At 36.6% G+C, this 25,372-nt stretch overlaps 1 protein-coding gene across 1 annotated transcript; it reads left to right on the top strand.

Annotated features, from left to right (window-relative positions):
* The first annotated feature begins 5,170 nt into the window (after window positions 1–5,170).
* Window positions 5,171–24,852, top strand: LOC107096385 (uncharacterized threonine-rich GPI-anchored glycoprotein PJ4664.02-like). The gene is made up of 14 exons (XM_015393004.1): window positions 5,171–5,270; window positions 15,338–17,107; window positions 18,051–18,245; window positions 19,381–19,479; window positions 19,566–19,675; window positions 19,761–19,819; window positions 19,902–20,032; window positions 20,124–20,258; window positions 21,274–21,316; window positions 21,421–21,458; window positions 21,554–21,641; window positions 23,028–23,220; window positions 23,631–23,663; window positions 23,957–24,852. Exons 1-14 carry the CDS (start codon window positions 5,219–5,221, stop codon window positions 24,083–24,085), a joined length of 3,075 nt encoding a protein of 1,024 aa, XP_015248490.1. The 5' UTR covers window positions 5,171–5,218; the 3' UTR covers window positions 24,086–24,852.
* Window positions 24,853–25,372: the final 520 nt, after the last annotated feature.

The following is a 25,372-nucleotide window of genomic DNA, read 5'->3' on the forward strand; positions in this document are numbered from 1 at the left end:
CCTTTATTTACTGGAAAAGGTCACATGATCTTTCAGACCAAACACTGTTTTTGATCTATGAGGATTAAAATCATTACTATTTTCTATTTACCACAATGGTATAATTACATTATTTCTGAAAGATATTTTAAAACTCCATCTTAAAAGTTAGAATTTTACATATCCCAATATTAGTATTATTGTTTTGTTATCATTAGTATCAATATTACAGCCTTACAGAATATGCCCATTTGGAGATATCATGGCTGTACAAGCTTCTATCCACAGTGTTCAAGTTAAACCGAGGAACATAACAAAAGCAAGAGATCTTGTGGCAAGGTGATTACTAAAGGTGGTCATGGGTTGTCATTATTTGCAATAAGACGTCCCAAACAAACACAGACTGAAAGGCCGCTCAGTAAGGAAGAAGTCATTACTTTAATTGCAAACTAAAAAGGCAGATTACAGTTCGTGGATGCACTCAAGACAATTATCTTATTTTTCGGATATATTTTTGTAAAGATGAAACTGACCACAGTAAAATGAAGTGAACATTGTTACATTAAGAAAAAAAAGTTTCAAACTACAGCTGCTGATGATATTGTAATACACAGAATCCTTTAGGGATTGGCTTTAAAACAGCAGAGTCAACATTATGCCATCACATATCCCTGATCTCCAACCGATTTTAAGATCTAAGGAAATGTAGAAGAACTAAAATGTGTTTCACCTCAGTCATAGATTGATAAATCCTATTCTCGCGGAAAAATACATGGAAACATCTGGATTAAAAGAGAGTAAATCATTTTCTTTAATCAGTTAAACTCCCAACTTACTTGAAACAGAAAACTTCTGGTTAAGTTAAATGTCAGACAGTGAGGAACAATGGGTCACTTCAAATAAGGTATAAAAATATCTGGTTTAAGCTGTACATTTCAACTACCTCTGAATAGCATAGTTCATTTACACAACTACAAAGGGAAAACATATTTATCATTCTTGTACAACCAAAGTTAATCATGGATTATCAGAAGCTATATGATCAGCATGACCTGTTCTCCACAAAAATCAAACATTATAAACTGAGTCAGCTTTGTCATGATAATGTAATGTAAATCAAATGCCACACCTTTAAGGATAGTCATTTCCCAGTTTTAACTCGCATGTGACAAACAGAGAACAATGAACCCAATCATCAAACAATAAACCATTTCCAACCTTTAAATACCGGAACACTTCTCTTTTTAAGGATTAACACTGTGCATTTGTTTGAACGCTGTTTTTTTTTTATTTCCAAGCTGAAAGTTAATGAGTGCTTGTGATGAGGTTCTGATAATGACTGATAGGGAGGGATGTTTGACTATTACCTTCCTGTTACTGATGATCAAATATGTTTCTATTTTTAGAAATATGAAAAAAAGCTTATTTGGTTACTAGTGAAAAGAATTTTGATAACTTTAATTATATTACAGGTGAAACATTAGTGCTGGTGGACTCGGTTTCACCATGGGTGTCTATTTTGGTGTGAGCAGCAAAAGTTGTGAGTCTCTTAAAAATAACATGAGTTTGGGTAATAGAATGAGTGTTCTAAGAAATTTATTATTTTTTTCATTGAGTCACTGTGTTTTTTTTTAGTCACCATCTAGAGAATGAAAATAGAACTGGAAAACTAAAATGAAGCAAGCTTTTTAGCCTAAACATAAGACTTGGTCTAAGAAACAAAATGTTCTTGCAAAAATCGTTTTATTTAATAAACAGAATACTAATCAGTTAGAAATTACAGATATTTCCTTCTTTTTTAGTAAAGGGGTCTAATATATGACTTAGGTTCAGCTTTTTGATTTGGTCAGGGGTTCGTAATGGCTTCTCCAAAACATTTACTTTTTCCTCCGTACGGTACATTCATGCTTCATGCTTAGGGATGTTGCCCATTTAGAAAACTGGTGTGAACAAACTTTAACTTCTTGGTCGACTTTCTGATATATTGCTTCAGATTTTCCTCACATTTTCTACATACCCACAGCATAATGCTGTCACCTCCGTGCTTCTTAGTTGGAACCTTGTTCCTGGGCTTGATAACTCCCCCCCCAAAATACATCAATGCCAATATGTTTTTTTTTCTTTCTGAATTTTAATATTATCATTGTTACATTGTTTTTGGTGTCATGGCTTCCTCCTTGCCTTCCAGCCCATGTCATTAAAGGACTTTTTTTTTACTGTGGATAGCGTTAGCCTTTTACCAGCCTCAGCCTATATAAGCAGAATTTTGCTTAAATCCTTGGTTTTGAACTTATTCAGGAACACAATACCAAAGTCTGTAGAATGATTTGAAATCTCCCCATGGTCTGTATACTTGTGTATAACTGTTTCACCTTCATTCATCTGGATCAAGATTACTTATGAAGGTCAACAAGTCCTTTTTTAAATTAGACAATCAGTTTTCCCATGAAGTCACACACGTTTGTCTTTATCAGTGATTATTTTTACTCACAGTAAACAAATGTATGAGAAGTGGAAGACAGAACACATCTGTCAGGACATAGTTAGCTTTTCCATTTTTATCTGCATATAAACAGAAAAACTGCCCACAAGGAGAGGGTTTAGTGTGGAAATCCATTTGCTTCTCCAGAAGCAAATAAATATTGCCTTTTCATCAAACAGACAATGACATTAAAGGGTATTTTATTGGTTCCCATGCCAATCTGCATTTACTAAACCTTGGACCTTTCCATTACTAAAGTTTTTAGGCATGCCTTTTTATTTTTACTCTCCATTCGTAGACCTTTATGCGTTTCCAGAAGATGCCTTCTGTCTAAACTGTTCCGATTGCTACAAATAAGACATCTTCAACAAGGATGTAAAGTATAAAAAAACGATTAAAAGCAAGAAAAAAAATGATAAGCAGGAATAAAAGTTTTGCATGTTTGGAATAAAACTTTTAAATAACCTGAGTATGAGTCAAGCAACAAACAAAACTATGTACATACGTTGATGCTATAGGTTACATAACAATGTGAGCAATTTAACAGGATGCTGGATAAGGGTCTCTGAACAAATCCTGCCAAAACTGATTGACATGAATGGCTACATCTATTTAATGGTGCACAGGAACAGCAGCTTTTTTTTCCCCTTTTTTATATATAAATGAGTCTGTGCTTTCTTAGACAGTTAGGTTTCATACTAAAAAAGCCTCGCGTTTACATTGCATTCCCCAGAATTATTTAGACATACTTGTTTGAAGGCCAAGAACTTTTATTAATTTAAAGCTAAGCTGCTGTCTTGTTTCACTGCCTGATCAAGCTCTAGTGGGGAAAACTAATAGAAACCTGCTTCACTGAACCTGAAATCCAGAAAACAGAAAAATCGGGTTGATCCTGCACCTCAAGGAAAAAGATGAAGGGATTTACCCAACAAATAAAAGATGCAGTTTTGCCCTGGAGCAGAGCACCAGCATTTTCTTTTTAAGTTTCAGCTAGACTGTCAGGGCTGAACTGGTGGGGTTTCTGGTCTCTCATATGAGAGCTCTGTCTAACAGGTGTAGATGCCCAGTACAGGGGCAGAGCTAGATGGGGGGCCAGGGGTGGCCATGGCCACCCTTGGTTAATCATTGGCGACCCCTACCATTTATTTCACTCTAATACAGATGCTGGCAACAGTAATACTGAAAACATTTGAATTTTACATATATTAGCAATTACTTGACACCAAATGCATGCTCAAATGTCTTTATTCTTCTACACACTTGAACTAATAAAGGAAAGAAAGCATTCAGTGTGTTGGCTCATACATCGTGGAATCAGTTCCAGTCTGAACTCAAGATGTCAGACACTATTTCATTGGACTAATTTCGAGCGGTTCTTAAAGATAGACAACAAGCTTCTTTGAAACAGTGTCACTGCTTTTAAATTGGTTTTATTGTTTTATATTTGTGCATATGTATTAATTGGTTTTATTTTTGTAACCAGGTTGCAGTGTATTGCAGATCTCTGCCCAGGTCCCCCTTGAAAATAAGATCCAGATCTCAACGGGGTTTACCTGGTTAAATAAAGGAAAAAAAAACTAAACAAAAAACATTGTGGTTAATTATCCACATCAATATACTAATATTAAAGATGATAAATACAGAATTCAAGCAGAAATAGATGTTGTGTTTTATGGGGTAAAGAGAAAATGTGTCTCTGCAAGTGATCTAGGAGTCTTCAGTGAAATCATAGATAAATAACCATTTTAATAAAAACGTATTAAATAATCAATTTATGTAGATATTAGTACATATAAGTAGCAATTTTATGGAGAATGATTACTGATAAAAGTAGTTAAGTAATGACAATGGAAAAGATGTTCGCTCCAGAACTCAAACCTGAAAGAATTTTATCCACTATACCTTTTATCTAGAAAGTACGGATGTTTGAATATATCTGTTTATTTGTTAGCAAAGGCTGTAGGAAAATATAATTTGTCTTTATTTAGAAAATATGGATGTTTTGCTTTTTTATTTGGTGGTTTTGGTGCCTATCTACTTGCGGCCACCCCTCAGTGTACATTGGTTATTGCCTGGCCACCCTTCTAAAACTGTTCTGGCTACGCCTCTGGCCCAGTAATAGTGCTAGCGTGAGCTGTACCCTGGGTTAACCTCCAGTTCTCCAAAAGTGTAACCACCTTCCACCGCCAGCCAACAACCAAAATGACATCCACTATCTCAACAAATCAAATAACAAATAAATAAATAAATACTGATTTAATTTTTTCAACTAACAATATATATGAATTATAGCAATTTTAGAGCATTGTGCTATTAAACCAGTGACGTCAAAGCCTTTGTTTTAAAGAGGTTTAGCCAAAAATAAAGATTACCTAGATTCTGTTAAAAAAAAAACAAAAAAACAATTAAAGGCTTTATGTTAACACCTTGTCTATCCTTTTCAGGACAGTCTCTCTATTTGCATCTAAACGCTGAGCTAAAAATAGACTTTATTGGTTGAGACAGTCTTCATAAGTCCAGGTTTACAGCCACATATCTGCTCCCTGATGTGGGCGGGGCTTCGCGGCTTCAGCGCAGTAATGATGAGTGACAGGAGAGTCAGCCAATCAGATGCGGCGCTGAGTCCTCCTCAGAGCTCCCCTGTAGTTTCCACCTGGAGGAGACTCCTCCTTTCAGCACCGTTATATTAACAAGCGGAGCGGGGAGCTCCTCTAACCACCGCCTCCTTTCACAAGCAGAGCCCCTCTGAGCTAAAATATGTTTCCACGCTGCCTGATTCTGCTTTTTCTCTTTGGAAATGTCGCCAAAGGTGAGTTAAGTTTTTATACTAATACTCCAGATGAAGTAATAGCTGATTTAGATATTAGTTATAACATCAAAGTCTGTTATGAGAAAATGTTTTATTTCAAAATGTCAAATCAGAAATATCTACTGTTTCCTCTGCAATAACTTAATTTTTATTTGTGACGTCAGCTTTATTAGATACATATTTATTAGATGAAATACATTTCATTTATTTATTTTTTGACAGTTTCATGTTCTAATTTAAGCATTTTCAAATTAAAGAAGATATTTGATCTCTGTTTGAACTCATCATATTTACTGTACAAAGGAGTTGTACAGTAAATATGATGGTGATTGATAAAAAAGCAATTCAGATGAAATTTATCTATATATATATAATTGATCATCATATATCATCAATCAGTAAATTATAACATAGAATAAAATTAAATTGAGAAAATGCAGATTTCTATTTTCTGGGTGATAGTTAATACCTTTTGGACAAAGAAATTCTTCCAGTCAACATGTCTTTTGCAGTATATTTGGGAAATATGGCGGCTAAATATCTATCTTTATCTTTTTTTTCTAATGAACTAGTTTTTGTTGAGAGATATTACTTTTTTTTTATTTAAATATCCATAACTTACTTTGTTTACTAAATGAACAAACCCTAAAATTATTCACTTCTGTACCATATGTTTCAAACTGTTTTCAGTTTTCTGACTAAATATTTAAGAAATCAAGGCCAAAAAGATCAGATTTTGTTCCGTGTGAAAGTGTGTTTTTAATTGTACCAGCTTCACATTCTTAGGTAGGATTGCATAAAAATAGTCACGGACCTGACTCACTGCTCCCTCAGCGTGACTCAAAGCCCTCTGAAGGTGGACAGATGCCAGTGAAAAGGCATCGGATAAAAAACAGCCGGCTCTCCTGAAGCTTGGCTTCCCCCAGAGTTTTCTCTCTGGCCTCTTCACAACCCGGCGGAGCTCTGCTTGCTTGGTGAGGTTTAAAGACCTCTTCAGTGTGCATTCTCTGACTAAGCTTACAAGTCCTTCAATAGTTTTCTATTTTTCTTTCATTTTGCAGTGTTTCTGAAAGCTTCTTAGGTGAAAACAGACCTGTTCATATGGTGGGAATGTTTGTCTCCTTCGCTGTCATGCTGTTGCTTGTATACCAATTGTTAAACAGCAGTGGCAGAGGAGAGCCCCTTTACTCTGGAGGTGTGTGTCTAAAAGGAGCAGTAAATAGGTCCAGATGAGGAGACCTCCTGAGGGTCCTCCTCCTCCTTTTCTTAGTCTGGCGCCGTACTTTGTGGAGCCCCCTGATAATAAATATCATGTATAGAGGAGGGGAGCACTTTAAACGATGCACCGCATCATGACTCCATGTGTCATGTTTGGCCCACCAGTCATCATGGGCTCATAGTCAGAGCATGAGAGACTTGCCAAGGAGTTCAGAGACAGATGCAGGGATCTAAAATGTTTATTTTATCAAGCTAATTTTATGTTGAATGTGACTTATGGTGGTGCACACGTAGGTTGTTTCGCTGGTGATTCTCAGTTATTTATGGGAAGATTGTCTATACTTCCTCCTTCTGGATTTTATACTCTTCCACTGTCCTTTTAAACTTCCCTGTATCTGCTTATCTTCCCCATTTCAACCCCACCTGCTGGCTAATATTGTCTTTCAGTCCACTTTTCACGCACGCTTGTTGCCGTCTCTGCTGCGGCCTCTTCCCCTCGCTGGCTGCATGTCTGCAACTTCCTGTTGGATTAGGCCTGATTCGGGGCAGTAAATCTTGTCCTGTAATTGGAAAGCATGTGCTGGCGGAGCTTTAATTGGATATGATATGTGCAGAAGCCCTGCAGGCGAGCTCTTACTCTAGGGAGCCATCTGTTACCTCCGAGTTGCAGTTTAAGACGTCCGTTTGCCCACATGCACAGAAGTCATTTCTGTCGTCCACTTCTTCCTGCACAGGAAGCTGGTTAAATTAAAGACTGTCTGCAAAAAAAAAAAAAAAAAATGCAGAATGACACAATCAAGTGAAATAAAAGGACCTGACATCACTCTCGCATCTCTCCAACAGTTTGTCCTCATTATACATGGTCCAAAGCATGCCTTTATCTCTGGATTGATGACTTAAGATAAAATAATCAGAGTTATGTCAGAAATTTCCGTTCTCCAGTGTTGGTGAAGTTTTACATTCCCGGAGCAGATGTGATGTCACATCGAGAGCCTGAAAGAACAGTTAAAAGGCTTTTATTGAAGAAAGAGGAAACAATTTAGCTCATATTTTGAACCGTTTCTAGCATCCTATGTGACAAACCTGATTAGCACAGTTACCATTACCTCTACACAGATTCTTAGCCTTTTCTGACTAATGCAGCTCCTGGTGAAATATTTAGCCAAGCATCCAGTTAACTTATGCTAGAATTTAGTCTCGGTTTATGGAAAGAATCCAGATCTATAATTTATCAAACCTTTAACTAAAATAGTTAAAAAAAATAGGCTCAAATATCCTTAGGAATGTTTTAAGTCTAGCATGTCCGGAATCAGTGCCCTAGAGAACAAGGATACCTTCCCTAACTGGAAGTTTTTAAAATCTATTATGTTCCACGAAAGACAGAAGTTTCCAGTTACAAGGGATTAAACAGAAAAGCTGTAGCATTTTCCTCTTATCCTTCCCTTTTAGCTGTATGCTTTGCTCTCCATTGCTGAATAAATCCACAGCAGACATGTCTCAACCAGCTGTTACTTCATTTTAAACTACACTCTTCAGCTTCTGAATAAAACTAAGCTGATGTGTTCTTCTCACAGTATTGACTTCCACTCTGAAGGATGTTGTATTTTTTATTGTTGCGCTGAGTTTATTACTGTCACCTCATCAGTTAATGCCAATCATAAGAATATAAATAAGAATTCCTTTATTGTTTCAAATAAGGAAATTTGGGTATGACAGTGGGAAAATAAGAGAAAAGAAACATTTTTTACTTTTCACTAACTAACGTTTACTTCACAGCTATTATTTTCTTTTGCCAAGAAAAAAAAATGTTAACATGGGCTTCGTCTTTGTTGTGATGCTCTCATTTCTCTGTTTACACAATTTATTTTGATTCTGGATTAGAATATCAGAATAGTTTTTCTGCCTTGGAAGGCTCTGAGAGGAGCAGCTATCTCCTACTGATCATAATTTTTTTCTTTTGTTTTACCCTAAATCAAAATGAGTTTTGTCCCGATAAGAAATAATAATGTTAAAGTGGTTAATTCAAGGTAAACCAAAGTGCATCAGATTTCGTCTTTGGTCCAATCATATCCAGATAGATTGATTTTAAAATTGATCCAAATGTAGCTTTAAAGCTACAGTGTGTAATTTTTAGCGACATCTAACGTCCAGACTGCAGACCGCAGCAACATGAACATCTCCCCCCCACCGCTTCTCCCCCCCAACAGTACGGCGAGCGTTACGGGACAAAATGTCTTCCACGACGTCCGCATCACCTACCTTCTCAAGTGATGAGGTTTGTTTACATAGATAATTTTACAGATAGTATTCTCAGGCATAATACTGCCATCTCTTGTTCAGTACCGTCTCAGTTCATCTCTCTCAACTTGCCGTAGTTACTTTTGAGCGTAATGGGTGATCTCGCAATCGCTAGTTTGTTGGCTCTGCGCTGCCGTAGCGCAAAGATGTCTGCCTCCATGGCTGCAAGACCCGCTCCTATGTAATTATAAATAACGAATTCTAAGGCAACGCAAATATTAAGGTTAAGAGGCTGAGCTCGTAGATGATGATAAATAACATAGTTATGTATAATATATTTCATTTCTGACTGTATATCCCTGTAATTATTACACACTGTAGCTTTAAACAACATAATAACATTTAGACTTTACATCTTGTTTGATGCATTGCAATTTGCAAACCACCTAAATCTGACTGACCATAAAAAGTTGAGGAAAGCACGACTGGATACACTGGGTTTTGACTCCTTTTAACTCAATTTATTCAAACAAACAATTCAACTTTATTGATAGAGCACCTTTTATACAGACAAAACATGAAAGGGCTTTACTAGGACTAAGACCTAATAAACATTAATCAGAGGGAAGGAGGTCAGACTTAGTTACACACAAATCAGATGACCTTTTAGAACATGAGAGCATCACCAACCAATCATGTTGGGAAACATGTAAGGGAAACCTACATAGAACACACTTTCTAATAATGCTTGGATTTATATTACTTATAAAAACATTTCTGTCATTTTTACCATAACTCCATGCCAACTTCAAAATCATTATAATCCGAACTTCCTCATATTTCCCAGCTTTTACCTCGCCGGTTCGAAGCATCCTGGGTGTCATTTCTGATCAGGACACTCAGCAGGATGACCTACCGTTGATGGAAATAAAAGCTCTCATTTCTGTTCTGTGAGGATCCTCCTGCTGAACCAATGTCAACTGAGCCTCTTTGATGTGCAGACCTTCAGGCGGCTATTACTTTTAAAAAGGAGGCGATCGTAAATCAGTTTATACGATTTGATGAGACATATGTGCAGTAATTAGAGCTGTTGGATGAGTTCGTTTAACAGAGCAGTCTTTATTGAGTTCCTGCCTTTGACCTCAGCTTTCTCCTCATTACTCTGCAGCAAACATGTCATTTCATCTCCTGCTCAGCTTGCAGACTTTAATCTGGAGCTTCCTTCATGCACTGCAGCTAAAGGTACTGGCAAACTGTCTCAGGACCACACTTTTCTCCCCCTCTGAACAATAAGCAGGAAATATTTGATGGGTGTCTCCTGACTTTTCCTTCTGCATAAAATAAGAATCCAGCTCAGGTTATCAAAACCAAGCAGGGTTTATTCTCTGGGAGTGGCAGTGCTGATGGGAAGTTGAAGGTGTGTGTATGAGGAACTGGATCTGATGTTCAGGTCAGGAGCAGGTATTTCACAGGAGCGCTATTGTGTCACATGAATAAAAATCCCTGAGCTACGGTGTTGAGCTGGAATATGAGCAGCATGCCGAACTAGCCGAACCAAGTCTTTGTTTCTGTCCCTAAGCTGAAATGAGGGAAATCCGAAATCTTGTCTAACATTCTTCTACAGACCTGCTTTATATAGACCCAGAAAAGGTGAACTGATTCAGGTTTTATGACAGATTGTTATCAGAATTCCTCATAGGAAATGGAGGAAAGCCGGATCTTCTGAAGATCCACATCCTCCTGGGTGGGTTTTTCAATGGCGACCTTAGACCCACTTGTCACCAGGCCTGACCCAGTCATCTCTTTTGTGTCTGCAAGAGATTATCCGCCTGTAGCTTAAATCCTCAAAGCCAGGAGACTCACAGTTAGACATGCATCACAGAGTGTGTTTTTAATTACTCTGCTGTTTAAGCATGATCATATCTGCCTCATCATTGGGGTTCAGATTCCCCTGTAGTGCATCATTTCATATAATCACATTTAGTTCAAAAACAATTCTCAAAAAGATGGGATGTAGAAAAAAATATATATTGTTCTTAATTATTAATGAAAAAAAAGCTTTTTATTAGTTTTACAACAGTCAAACTGTTCTTTATTTGCTTTGCAGGTTTCCACTGATATTTTGACCATTTGTATCTGATGTTAAGCTCCAAGTCACTCAGGTTGGGCGGCCTCCTTTGAAGCACCCTAATCATTAACTCCCTTCAAATAACCTGGATTAGTTTAAGGCAGGGTTCTGGCTGGGCTGTTCTAAAGTAATATATTTAACTATTGATTTTAAGTTTAAATCAAATTTTACCAGGGGTATAAATACTTAGTTATAGGCCAAAACATTTCAAACAATAATGATGTATGAGGTGTGAGAAATTACTTGGTCTGCAATGAGGAGGACAAATTGAAAGAAAAATATTTAGTAACTGATTCTTTTTTATCACTTTTTAGAAGCTAATTTATGCTGTCCTATGAGTTATTAATTTATGGCTGACATTTTCCAGTGACTGGATTTACAGAAGATGACCTGAAAATAGGAGAAGAGAACCATGGTGTTTATTTTTCTGTTTAGCCTTGCTCACAAACTCTTATCTCTCTGCCTTCCTTTGTCTTTCACTTCCCCCTTGTTTCCATATATAGACTATTTGGTTTTTATGATGTTTGCTGTAACTTTTTGTCCCAGGTACCTAAATCATTAATGATCTCAGGGAAATCAGACAGGTTTGCATTTCAGCTTCATAGGCAAGACAAGGCAAGGCAATTTGATATGTATAGCACAATTCAGTAATTGGACAATTCAAAGTTCTTTACATGAATTCGATAATAAAATAGAAGAAAGCAAAAATATTTGTAAAACAAATCAATCATTTGGACCACAAAAAAGCAGAACAAAAGCAAGTTTGTTCATAGGCTCACAGCTTCAGGATCATATTGAGATGGATGGTGTTAGGCTGCAACTGCCAAGAATCCAAATGCTCACATAAAAAGTTAAGAACGGTGAAGACCTGCAGGTAGGTTTATTCAGGCCTAAAAAGCAACATTTTTAACAATAAGATGCAACACAAATCATTTTTAATTAAACAGAAACAGAAATCAACCTTTTTTTTAAGCTTTTATTTTATTTTTTATCATTTTATTCTTTAACCTTCTGTAACCTTTTTAAAGTTAAACTATTGAGGTTTCCTTTCTATTGAGTGATTGAATTTCTTCTTTCTAAAGTTAAAATGTAAGCGTTGGAGAGTATTTGAATAATTTTGATTAATTCTTTCTCTTAGTTTCTACCTATTAGTTAAATAAATCATTCATAAGAAAAAAAAAGACACCTTCAGAATTATGTTAGTAAATGTAGCATTCTTCTTTTCTCTTTTTAAAAAGGTTTTTTTGTTATAAAAAAAAAAGTAATGATTTCAATTCTTTTTAAACATTTATTTTGACCCATAAAGCCGTATCTGATAAAAAAAAGAAACATCAGTTAAGAACACAATCAAAAGTGAACAATCTTGGTGGCTTAGGGGTGTGCAGACCTTTAGTCCCTGTGAATAACTTTCATCATTCGGTCTTTTTTTTTTTGGTAGGAATCTATCAGGACGTCAAGCCTTGATTTTTGACCCACTGTCTGTAAAATCTCCCAGATTTTGAGGCATTTTCTTTTTCTCTTATTTTCTTATTTTTGTTGTTTGATCTAGTTCTAAGCTTTGGTGTTTTGTTGTTTCAATGCCACCGTTATGTTATTAATTTGGACTCGTGATTCAGGAAAATTAAATCTCCTTTCATCTTCAGCTTTCTAACAGAATGTTATAATATGTGTATATATTACACTTTACTTTCAATTCATCTAAATGATCATAATTTTTCCACTGTTGATTAACATTCCTGTATATCTCTTGTAACCTTTACTTTATAATATTTACCTGTGCAGTAAATTAAGACTCAATTCCTTACAGCAAAACTGTGATTAAGCAGATCTGGGATATCCTGCTGAGCAGCCTTTTATTATGCTTTTTATCCTAATTGCTGTCATTTCTTGGTAGTTTCTAAACTTTTTTATTCTGGAAGTTGTGTGAACTCTGAGGCGTTTAGTATCCAGAAAATACTCTTAGCCATATGCTGTCTTCAAACAATTTCTTTGGCTTAAATATAAAGAAGTGCAAATATCACTATAATCATGCAGCTGCACTTTATTTCAGCTTAATCCTATTCACTATAATACGTGACAGACATGAACTCCCACAGACTGAATGCTGAATCAGGCCCTAAAGGTGTCTCAGTCAGTATAAGTTTAAGGCGACTGGCTTTTGTCTTGTTATTGTTCCACATTTTTCCTGATCAGATTTGCTTGTTTTTTTTACTTGAATATATCAAGATGTTTGTCAAAATGTTTGTCAAAAGAAATGAATTATTGCTTTGGCTATTTTTCAGTTCACAGGACATTTTAAGAGGAATGTGTACACCTTGAGGTCTACTGAAACCTCCTAATATTGACGAAAACCACCTGAAACAGATATGATTCACAGACCCCAACCTTATCTACAGGATACAGAGTAAATAACAATGTTAGCCATTAAGAAAATGGTCAAAATGTGTTTATTTTTTAAGGCAGATAAAAAAAAAAGTTACATAGCTTACGGTGTTCTTGCAGTAAGTTAGTTTCACATAAGGGACACACAGGTCCTTAGGAATTTAAGAGAAAAATACAATGGACTAATCAAAGCATGGCCAACTGGGTATAATTGAATAGGTTTTCTTTTTAATCTCCATTTAATGTTAACCGCTATGGCTTGTTTACTATATTTAAATTCAGACCTAAATAGTGGGTCTCAGATTTATCATGTATTTTGCTGCATCAGTCCTGTACCATGATGTTCCCCTTAAGTAACCTTTTTTCCACTAATCTTTATTTACTCATTCTGCCTTGCTTGTTAAATTAACTTTAAGAACATACATATATTTGTTTACAGAGGTGCAGGTGTGTGTCATGTCTATATTAATGTGCTGTCACTGTGGGCAGCATCTAGCTTTTCATCTCTTAGTAAATATTGGTCACTAAGTGATAAAAATGTTTACTCAAATGAGGCCTTGGAGTCGTTGAATATAATCAGATCAGGTTCAGGATCTGATATTAGTCTTCATATTTTCTCCGCTTCCTTTGAGAAAATTGAGTCGTCCACCTAGCTTTTTCCTCTCTCTCTCTCGCTTCCTTAAGTGCATGCAGATGAGGACAGGACACAAACAAGGTTAAAGCAGTGCTGTTATCAAAGACCCCCTGCTGCTGAAGAGCAGCTCATGCAGCCCCGGTACTCATTTTGTTTCTCCATAAATACAAAACATAGAGCTGGTGCAGACTAAATTGGAACTGCCTTCTGAACAAATAGGAGGCTGCTCCCATCTGCAGGTGACGTTGGCAGAACTTGAGAGTCGATTGTCATTTTCTGTTGGTCTTATCTGCTGAGGCAATCTTTTGTCAACTTTTAAAAACATCAAAGGAAGAAAAGTTTCTGCTACTGTCTGTGATTATAAATGAAAATGTTGCATGCATTTACTTGCAGTTTAAACTAAATATCAATGTAAACAATATAAAAAGAGACACAGCCATTTTATGCCTGACATTAAACTGCATTAAATGTTTCCTTTTTTGGTCAGTTAGGAGAATCTGATGTCTTTCTTTTTTCTAAACACCAGTGTTATGAGAAAGAAAGATATATATTCCTAAGATTATTTTCTTTCTTTTTCAAAGGAGAAGCGATTCCTCCAAAAGCAGCTTAAAAATATATTTTGTTGGTTAGAAATTGACTTAAGAACAAAGAGATTATGACAGATATATTTCCTTTGGTTTGATAAATCCAAAGCTGAAGTTTAGAGAATTAGTTTCAAAATCACTTCGAATTCTTGTATGACTGAAGAAAAGTGTGAAACTTATATCGGAACCTTATGGAAGGACAACCCAAAATGATCAACAAAACACTTAGAAAATTAACTTTGGAATTTTAGGCAATGAAAAAAAAAATAATAATAAATAATAATAATAATAATAATAGAACTTTTATTTTGGGAAGTATAAAATAGAACTTACTTTGGTAATCTTATCCTTTCTGACCTTAAACAGAAAATGTTCTCTCTTACTAAATGTTATACAGTTAGTTCTGCAGTATTTGTCATTTGGGATTTTTATAATTAAAAAAATTTGATTAATCAAATTTGCTTTGAAAAAAATGGAAGATTAGATTTTCAAGCCATATTCTCCAGCCTTAGGCTGAATCTCCAGTGACAAAGAAATGGCCATTCCAAACAAACAATAGTGAATGCAGACAAGAATTTCTGATTGGTTTATGCCTTTCCTATTGGAAAATAAGACATAAATAGCAGACAGAAAACTTACAGTCAAGTTAGTGTTACAGTGTTGTAATACAGAAAAGCTCTCCACTGTCCTAAAAATATGTGTTTAGTATTCCTTTATTTGTTTCTGGGTAAGGTTTAGGGTAGTAGTTTGGCTAAGTGTCTGAGGGATAAAAAACTGTGTCTGATGTAGTGGCTATCCTTCAAGGCTTAACTAAAAGATTTACTTAACTGTTACCAGCGAAGACAATGTAAAAGACAATTTTATGCTTCTGTTTCCATTGCAGGAACAACAACAACGGAGGCAACTAACGTGACTACAACTACTTACAGTACTAAGAATGGCAACAACACAACCATAAATCTCTTAACAGAATCAAAAAGTACTGTAGCTTTGGACATTACCACAGTAAAAACATTAGAGACATCATCAGTTCCTCCTAAGATAACCACAGCGTATTCAGTTAACAGGAACAATACTGAGAACATCACCACAGGAAGCCTAAGCAACTCTCCTACTGCCTTCATCACTGGAGGAACCACATTGGCAGAGAAGAGCAGTTCACCTTCTACAACTGCTGCACCTACTCCAATCGACAGCACACAAATTAGCACATTGATGCCAACCACTGATAACACTTCAACAGATATACCAATTACCCTAACAAGCAAAAATATGGCTACCGCTGCTTCAGTCACCCCAACAACAAATAAAACAGATGTTACCATCACAGCTTCAAGCAACAATCCAACTACAGTTTTCAGTCCAACAAACAACGATGCAGCGTACAGTGATACCACTGAAAGTGCCTCAATCACCCTAACCACCGAAAATTTGACGCAATATCCATCTACTCAAACAAACAATGACACAACTACAAATATTCCAATCATGTCTACAAGCAACTACGGAACTTCACTAGCTTCAGTCACTCCGATGAGCAACAATATGACTACACTGGCTGGCAGCACTGAAACTACAGCAGCTTCGACAACACCTACGAGCAATGTTATGACTACAGATGCATCAATCACTACATCAAGTAATACAACAACTGCAGATATTTTAATCACGCCAACGGTCAACAATGAAACTACAACTGATTTGACCACACCAACAAGCAACAACAAAACTACAGTGGATCCAATCACACCAACAAGCAACAATGAAACCACAATCGATCCAATCACACCAACAAGCAATAAAATTACTACAATTTCAATAACTCAGACAAGCAATAATGAAACTACAACAGATCCAATCATACCAACAAGTAACAAAGAAACTACAGCTACTCCAATCACCCCTACAAGCAACAACAAAACAACAGCGATTCCAATCAGACCCACAAGCAACAATGAAACAACAACAATTCCAATCACTCAGACAAGCAACAATGGCACTACAACGGATCCAATCATACCAACAAGTTACAACGAAACAACAGTTCCGATCACACCAACTAACAACAACAACTCAACTGTTCCAATCAACCCGACAATCAATAGCATGACTACAAATGGGTCGATTGTACCAACAGACAACTATACAACCATGTCTGTGACACTTACACCGCTAGGCAATGACACAACGATCACAACAACAAACAACTACACCACTTATAATGTGCCAATTACAACTCCAACTGCTGAAAAAACTACAAGCGCACCTGTTACATTCACCAACAATGTCACAACAACAGCTACAAGTGACAATGTTACTCTTAGTCCACAAAGCACATCCACCAGTGTAACTATGGTTACCTCAAACAATGATACAATCACTTCAACAACCACAGAGATGGGAAACAACTCAACTTTTACTAGCACCACTCCACAGACCAACAACATGACAACAACTATAAGTTTGGTTACATCAGATCAAACTCTTACCACACATACAAGCTCTGTTGGAGCTTCTGAGAGTCCTACATCAACTGTCAATCCATCCTCTTCACTCATCTCAAGCCCTCAGCCATCCAGCACCACCCCAGGCATGAGCAACTCTACCACTGCTGGCAATACAACCAACAGTCCTTCAACAGTACACTCAGCAGGTAAACCTAACCTTTTTAACAGCAGCAATGTCTATTCCTCTAACTGAGGAGGTACGTTCACAGAAAAGGTCTTGATAGTTGAGTCCAATTTTTATATTGAATCCAATCTCTTCAGCCTAGTGTTTCATACCAATAAATATATGTAGCTGCAATCAAAACATAAAGACAACCTCGCTGCACAGAAGAAGAATCTAGATGTCACCGTAGCACAGTATTGACAGATATAAAGATGAATGTCACTAGAAGTGTTTAATAAAGATTTGTTTTAAAACAACAAACAAAAACCTAATAGTGGATGTCACTTTCTCTGTGTCATTATTAAACTCTCGAGCAATGAGAGCTGACAGCGTAATGGTCCCATCATTAGCAGTGACAGAGGATAAGAAAAAACAGTGTGACTATTAACAGCGGACATTTGCAAAACAATTAGTGACTGCTGCTGCTGTAGAGAAGTCTGTAAGGATGTGTACTGGGAGCCCTGGCTATAATGCTATAAATGACTATAAAGTCATAGAAAATGCAGGATAACTCTTCAGGCTGCAGATGATCAGAGATCTAGTTAGTATTATTGTATCATATATGAAAGTGGTCCAAATTGTTTTTTTTAGGAGGTGAAAAGATTAGAACCGGACTGTTTTGATTGATGCAAAATTGTAGGACATGAGTCCGTTATGGGGAAGAAAATTGGACATGGAATTGGAATGTATTATGTAGAAATAACCACTCTCTAGGAGCATGCTCTGATTGCGTTAATCATTTGTTAGATGTGTCTCGATACTGGCTCATCTGTCAATATGTTGTTGAACTGACTGGGTTTAATTTTTGATGATTTAGTAACCAACAACACTATGGATTGCATTAATCATTTGTTAGATGTGTCTCGATACTGGCTTATCTATCAATATGTTGATGAACTGACTGGGTTTAATTTTTGATGATTTAGTTACCAACAACACTATGGATCAAACCACCACTATAAGTTCTATAATCACAAATTCAACCATGAACACCATTCCCACCCTGGACACCAACACCACCACCAGTGGAGCCACAGAGGTTGTCACTACCCTTCTCACAACAGGAAGAACCAGCAGCAGCCTCTCCACAGAGGTTCCGCTCACGCTGATCCCTGTTATTGGTTTGTACCATTTCCTTTGTGTCTGACTGTCCATAGCCTTAGAGTTTGAGCACAGAAGCACAACTTCAACAAAGATTTTTTGCCATTTAGAGTCAGAGCAGTTGATCAGGTTAGCTTGATTAGAAAAGGTGTGTTTGTCTGTCAAAGTTCTAGTGTAATATACACACATTAGAAGTTTTATACTTTTATTATGCTATTTGCAAAATACAATATATACTTACAGTATGTATAATAGTTTAGATTTTTGCTGCCACTGTTCTTTCAGTAAGCAGTAGTTATGCATTTGATTGTAATTTTGGAAATGTTCTACCTGGCACACAAAAAGGCTGCATTTGGTCTGAAAATAGAAACACCTTTTATTGTCCCACAGTGACAAAATATACGTCTTGAGTGACATCAGGTAGGAGTTTAGCAAACTTGATTGGATGTTTTAAAAACATTGAAATATGCCAGCTGATTTGTTGAGATATTAGGTATATAATTGTGGGGCGTGGAATGGGTGTAGAGGTTCAGCATGTGACCCATGTAAAGATGCTTTGGTCCTTGATGCGACCATCACAGGGTCAAGTTCCAGGATGGGAATTTTGCCAAATGTCTTCTCTCTTTAATCCAGTTTCCTGTCTGACTACTTTAAAAAAAATACCTTAATAAAGGCCACTAGTCTGATAAATAATCTTTAGGTCCCTTTCCATTTTGACTTGGATTATTGCACTTGTACTGCAGAGATGTACTCAACTTATAAATAAGTAAAAAAAAACAAAAAAAAAAAACAGACTACACAGTAGTTGGCATTTGTTATTTTGTTATTGCACAGTGAGAGAGAAGACTATTGAGTGACAATAGGTAATGCTTTGCATAAGATGTCCAAGGAGGGGGGTGCTGACCCTTGTCCCACTTCCTATCACCTCCTCCTTCCCCCAAGTGAGGAGTTGTACAGCTTGATGGCTGGATTGATCTTGAGATCTAGATTGGTACAAAGAAGCATCATACCTCTTTTTCTAGCCTTATACTAGACATCGTTTAATTGATAGACTGAATCCAAATGGTGCTAAAATTATTTTTTAATCCTCTTGTGACCTGAAAGAAAAAGACCCAAATCTTTAAAGTATTCTGTTTTCTGAATCTCTCTCCCCAGATTGTTCCTCCACCAAATGTCCTGCTAAAAGCATCTGCCTCAATGGCACCTGTCAGTGTCTCACTGGCAACTTTCTACATAATGGACAATGTGTTCCAGGTAATACCCCAAATGAGCTTGATACAAACACCTCCTTACCTGGCAAGGAAACATTCCTTGATAAACGTATTTGGTTGTCTTTGCAGCCCAAATATTCCCAGGAAGGCTTCATATCCTGTCTCTAACATTTGAGAATCAAATGAGCAACAGGTCATCCAACATCTTTCAGAGGACAGCAGCAAATATCTCAGCAGAGGTGAGTTGTTAGATCGTGAACCAATGAATCTGCTCTTACAGGTTATCCTTTTTTTGCTCATTAAAAGGACTTTTCCCTGTTGTAGCTCAGAAATCTCCTAAGAAATGAGCCTGGATATAGAGGATCAGAAGTTGTTCGGCTAGAGTAAGTTTTCTGTCTTTCTCTTGCTGTCTCTGTGTATTGTAAAATACCACAACTCTTTTTCTGATATTTCCATCCTCCCTAGACCTGGAAGTGTGGTAGCAAGTGTAAATAACATCTTTGAAAACAGTCCTGCTACTCAAGAATCTTTTGATGAGGTCATTAAAAATGCTCTAGGAAGCTCCACAGGACTTCTGAGTAGGGCAACATACACAGGCAAGAACTACCTCCTTATGCAATCCCTAAGAATTCTAGGTTACTCCAGATCATTATCTTAAGATTTTTCTTTTTACCTCCTCTGTTTCAGCAACGGATCTGTGTAAGGTGGAGCCATTACCTTGTGAGGCCTCTAGTACAAAGTGCACAAGTGAGAAAGGCCAAGCTTCTTGCTCCTGTAAAGAGGGATACATCTCCATAGTCTACTCCACCACCAGCTGTAAAGGTACCTTTTGATTCTTCTGTCTCAAATATGTTAGACTTTTTATGGCTTTTACATTGTCTTGTTTCCATACACTTTTTTAGCTTCTAACAGCATACCATGTATTTGTCCTCCACAATTAACCAGTTTAGTTGTGCCTGTTGCAGGAAAGCCCAACACCATGGTGCTGCCACCATGTTTCACCATGCAGATAATATTTAACTGAACTTTTTGCAGTCGTTTTGGGTCAAACATACAGTTTTTGCATGCCAGCCAAGAACTTTGAAGTTTATCTCATCTAACCAGGACATCTTCCACTGGTCCATTATGTCCGTCACTGAACCACAATAACCATGAAGTTCTCCTAGCTTCTCTGTAACGGCGTTCTTCTGGCTATTCATCAACAAAAGCCACATTGATATCATTATCAAAGTATCACCTCTATTGACCAGCTTTTGTGAACACATTATTTGGTTGACATTATTCTGCTCTTAATTTATCCAACAATTGATGGTAATTTAGAGGAACAGACACAGTATACATTCAATTGTAAAGACTGTTAAAGTGGACAAAGTTAAATGTTAGCTGATCGACAGTCTAGAGACTAGTAACAAACCTTCCTTATCCCCACTGAAACACTTCTGTGGGAAGGAGGGAAAGAAACAACAGGGAGTAAAACTCACAGGCAAGGTCAAGAGCTGTAGCCTTTTCTCTGTGCAGACCCTTGACCCAATCTTCATTTATCTCTCTAATCTATTTCTTTTTAACTGGACGTTACCCTGGTAACATGAGGAGGAATCACCACTTTGCCTTAGATCGTGCAGGGATGTGACCAATGAGATCAGCTGTTGGAAATCCATGATTGAATGCGTTTCAAACAAATTCTGCTAACAGATTCTTTCCCAAGAAATACATAATATCCTTTTGTGTGTTTGCTAGTAATAGCCCTTGTGTTGCCTCCAGAGCCTGAAACTGTAGCTTTGTTTGCTCTCTAGTAAAAGATATTGTCACTGAGTTGTTGTGTCTTTTTTTTTTGCAGCTTGTCCAAGTGGGCAGCAGGCAGTGGGGGACAAATGCCAAACGTGAGTATACATATTTCACACAGGGCTTTATGTACTAGCTCCCTCTAGTGGAGTCATTGGTAAATGCAAAATGTGCCAGTGTAAATTTAGTTGTTTTCTTTCAGATGTCCATTTGGGTATGCTGGTTTCAACTGCAATGACTGTGAGTCTTCCATCATGTTAGCAGCAGAGAAACAATGCAGCTGAATTTTTATCCTGCTGTGGAAATCTCTTTAAATATTTCTCCTGTCTTTGCAGCATCATTACTGGCAGTGGTGATCGTCTCCTGTGTGTTAGGAGGACTTCTCCTCATCCTTCTTCTAGCTTCGCTGGTTTACTGTTGCTGGTAAGAAAATCAGACATGACTTTGAGACCCTGTCTAAAGATATAAGCTGTGTTTTAATTGCTTGGCTTATTAGCCTTTACTGTATTTAGGCTAATTAGTAATAATTCTTAAGATCTTCCCTGTCCTAAACATTGCCTGTCAAATCAGTTTAATCTCTGCAGTAATAATCTATGTTGGTAAAAAAAAAATAAAAGGTCAAAAAAGAAATCCATGGTTGCTATTAATCTATGGCTTGGTTCTTAGTTATAAACAATATCTGCAAGTTTGCGTATAGAAATAAGGTCACAGGAAAGCCGGCCAAGAAATCCCACTCACTGAGCAAGTATATAACAGTAACAGTTGTGTTGATTGAACTAAGTTATTTTCACCAGTAAGTGTTCATGTCAGACTTGCTGGAAATAATCCTGCTGCAGCAACAAGGTTTTCAATGGTGTTTGACCAGGCAGAGTGTTCACTTTACTGTAGAAATATAACACATTTATGGCTTATAAGACATATGGAGCATCATGACATGAGTTACATCATGTAGATCAATTTTTGTCAAGGCAGAGTCAATTATGAGCAGTTTTAAACTGCAGTTCTTTTTTAACCAAAACTCCATACATAAAAAAAAAGAACATATACAGTAAACATCAAGTTAAAGAAAGGAAAATTTACATCTTTGAGTGGTCTAGTGACAAGAAATGCCCTCACAGCTTATAGAAACATTTGGAAGGCAGATTTGGTGGATATATGAGAGACTCCCAGAACTTAAGACTGGATACTGTTACCTTATAGTATCAGTTAAAGTGTTTTCGCACTAATACAGTGACATTATGGCAGCTCTTGTTTTGCTTCTTAGATTAATTAAACAAGATAAATATCACATGTGTGGCAAACGATTTAAAATAATATCTTATGGCTTTGTTTATCCATGTGACAAAATTTCTATCCAGCAAGGTTTTGCTGTTTCTTTAACACATTGTTGATGATTGTAGGAAAAGGAGAAGAGGTGCTGTGAATCTACCAGGTGCAAAAGGCATTGGAAATTACAGAGATGTGATGATCAGCCAGAACGATAAATTAAGTCACATGATTTTTTGCTATTTAGGAAACTTAGTGAATGTTGTGTTTGTTTTCTTCTAAACTCATAATCTCCAAAATGGTCAGTCAATTTACACAAAAGGAAAAGCGGTCAATTTACATAAAAAAAAAAAGAGTTTCAAAGACCTTTAGAAAACCAATTGGGTATTTTAAATAATAAAGAAAAGAAATCTAACTTTGAGAAACTATCTTGGAAGCAAACAATTTACAGTAAAAACATTTGCTTAACTAAAATGAAAGCACAACAACATTTTTTTTTTTCATTTTTATGTTTTTAATTCTTTGCTCTTCCTTATATATCAGGAGAAGATGTTCAAGAAACAAACCTGACCACCACACCAGTCCATACTCTGAGGACTTAAACAAATCATGGCCCATTAGCATCACCCCCATCCCACGTGCAAACTCCAACTGGGACTCAGCCGCTTCCATAGAGATGACAGAAGGGGGCAGCACCAACATGCTGGTGGACAAAAAGCGACAAAGCAATGGCCTTGTAAGTTCAAACACTTGCTTCTGTCTCTTGCTGCTTCTTTTTTTTTAACAAGGCTTTAGCTGCTTCAGCTTCACTGCCGTCACATACTAACCTTCACCAAAAACGCCAATCTGATTATTTGTAATTGAAAAACATCCAGATAAATGGTTAAATTATACCACATTTAGTTAATGTGTCTCCCTATCACCCGCTTTTTAACAAAAAAAAAAAAAACACAACCTCAGTTGGGTTTTTTTAACGTTGAAATCAACAACCTATATTTCACTCTGAGTATTAAACACAAGTGATAATTTTTAACCTTTGCACAGCATTGTATTTAATCCACTCATCCAGAATGTAAATACAGTCCTATTAGCATTAGTTCCTACCCCTGCTCCCTGCTTTGCCTGACTCACAGTGTGTTGCTTTAGGGGTGTCACCTGAAGCAGAAAGGATGGAAAAAGGTAAGGTATAGCTTTGCTTTTAGACCTTTTTCCCTTGATGCCCCCTGCAGATAATTTAGACAGCATGTTTGCATGCATAATGGTGGTGATGTTTCTGGTTGTTTGGGAAATGTTATCGACTATTTTCTTTGTTCTCCATGCTGATTGTAGTGAATTTAGCTCCATCAATACCCTTAAATCAGTAGGGTTATCGGTGTATGTGTACTAGGTTTACTTGGGTGTTTGGGTATAAGCATGTTAAATCATCGCTGTATAAAAAACAATAACACTCCACACTTCTGCTGGCATTCCAGTCAGGATCGTATGAGCTGAACCCAGAGGAGATGAAGACCTTCAAAGGTAAAAACACGTCCCGTTACTCCTATCTGGTCGAAGGGCACGAGAACCCCTACTTCCTCCCTGGTGATGAGAAGAAAAACTGAGACAACAAACTCCTCAAAGAAATGATCAAATTCTCTGGGACAACTGGTACACTTTCACAGCGGGATCAGGCTATTCATGAAGACAATTCATGTGACGAACCTGCTTTAATTAATGAAGAATCATCAATATGCTGAAAAAAACCCCAACAAAAACTGTAACCAAAGGGATTAAAGTGGAGATGTTTTTTTCCTGTTATTTTCTTAAGTAAATGTGTGAATCTTGTCTGCTTTTAAGAAGCACAGCCAGTAGGTGTCAATGTTGCTTTTTATTAATGCAGTTCATTTTGTCTTAAGAAATCATCATGTAGTATATTTTTATAATTATGCTTCCTTCGCTGATTGCACTGAAATGTGTTTGTGTGTGTGAGACGTTTACCTCTACCTTTCAATCAAAGGTGAATTGAATCATGGTTTTTAGAATGGAATGACCAGTTCTTAGAAAACAACCTTTAAAAGATCAAAGGGGCTGGATCCCTGGCTTGGATTGTTTTTAAAAAATGTAGCAGTCTAGTGTGGAGGATTACAGAATGTGCCTGAATTAGTCGTCAGTTTTACAAATAGGAAATATTATGCAACGCTGGTGATAAAGCCTGTCTTTTGGAGGTGCCAATTGCCACTTGTATAACTCTTTATTTTTTTTTGGAGTGGGGGGGGATCTATACTAATATATTTACCTTTTTGTGAATAAAATAGCTACGTTTTGTATATAAACTTTTTTGTTTTGTAAAAATAATGAGATTTATTTGGTTGGGAGTGTGTGTTTGTGTGAGGGCTGATTGTTGAAATAAATTAATTTAAACATAAAATGGGTCATCATTTCTGTATCATGCCAAATAAAACAACAACACATTATGGTGTCTTTGCCAATATGAACCCCACTGTGCTTCCCAGCGCATTGTTTCTATTACATTCCAAATAAAATTTGCTGACATATTTGGGGAAAAAAATCAAATTAGTAAAACTTAATTTAATCCTGTTTGCTCCAATTTTTATTTTTTACTTTATTTAAACAAAGTAAGTACAAACAAGTAAGGCAATAGCAACATTACAAATCTGTGGAAGGCATAATAGTGGCAGATTTCAAAAATGGAAGTACAAGGCATTATTGATAAGGAACAAAAAAATAAAATGGCTGATAATAATGAAATAATTATTAACATGGCAACAAGGGGATTTATGTTAGGATTGATGAACATCGGTGGGCAAACCCATCAATATTTCAGTCCTGTATTCGTATGATTCGATACATTTAAGATATTTCAAATATAACTAGATAATTCAGATAAG

This window comes from Cyprinodon variegatus, unplaced genomic scaffold (assembly GCF_000732505.1).
Source record: "Cyprinodon variegatus isolate N-32 unplaced genomic scaffold, C_variegatus-1.0 Scaffold620, whole genome shotgun sequence".
In the NCBI taxonomy this organism is placed as follows: Eukaryota; Metazoa; Chordata; class Actinopteri; order Cyprinodontiformes; family Cyprinodontidae; genus Cyprinodon; species Cyprinodon variegatus.

What these genes read in the sequence shown, in the direction of transcription:
- LOC107096385 (XM_015393004.1), top strand. Translation starts at nt 5,219, where the DNA reads ATGTTTCCACGCTGCCTGATTCTGCTTTTTCTCTTTGGAAATGTCGCC. An exon ending in CTTTGGAAATGTCGCCAAAG is followed by an intron (nt 5,271 to 15,337) that starts GTGAGTTAAGTT and finishes TTTCCATTGCAG; the next exon opens with GAACAACAACAACGGAGGCA. An exon ending in TCAGAAGTTGTTCGGCTAGA is followed by an intron (nt 19,820 to 19,901) that starts GTAAGTTTTCTG and finishes CATCCTCCCTAG; the next exon opens with ACCTGGAAGTGTGGTAGCAA.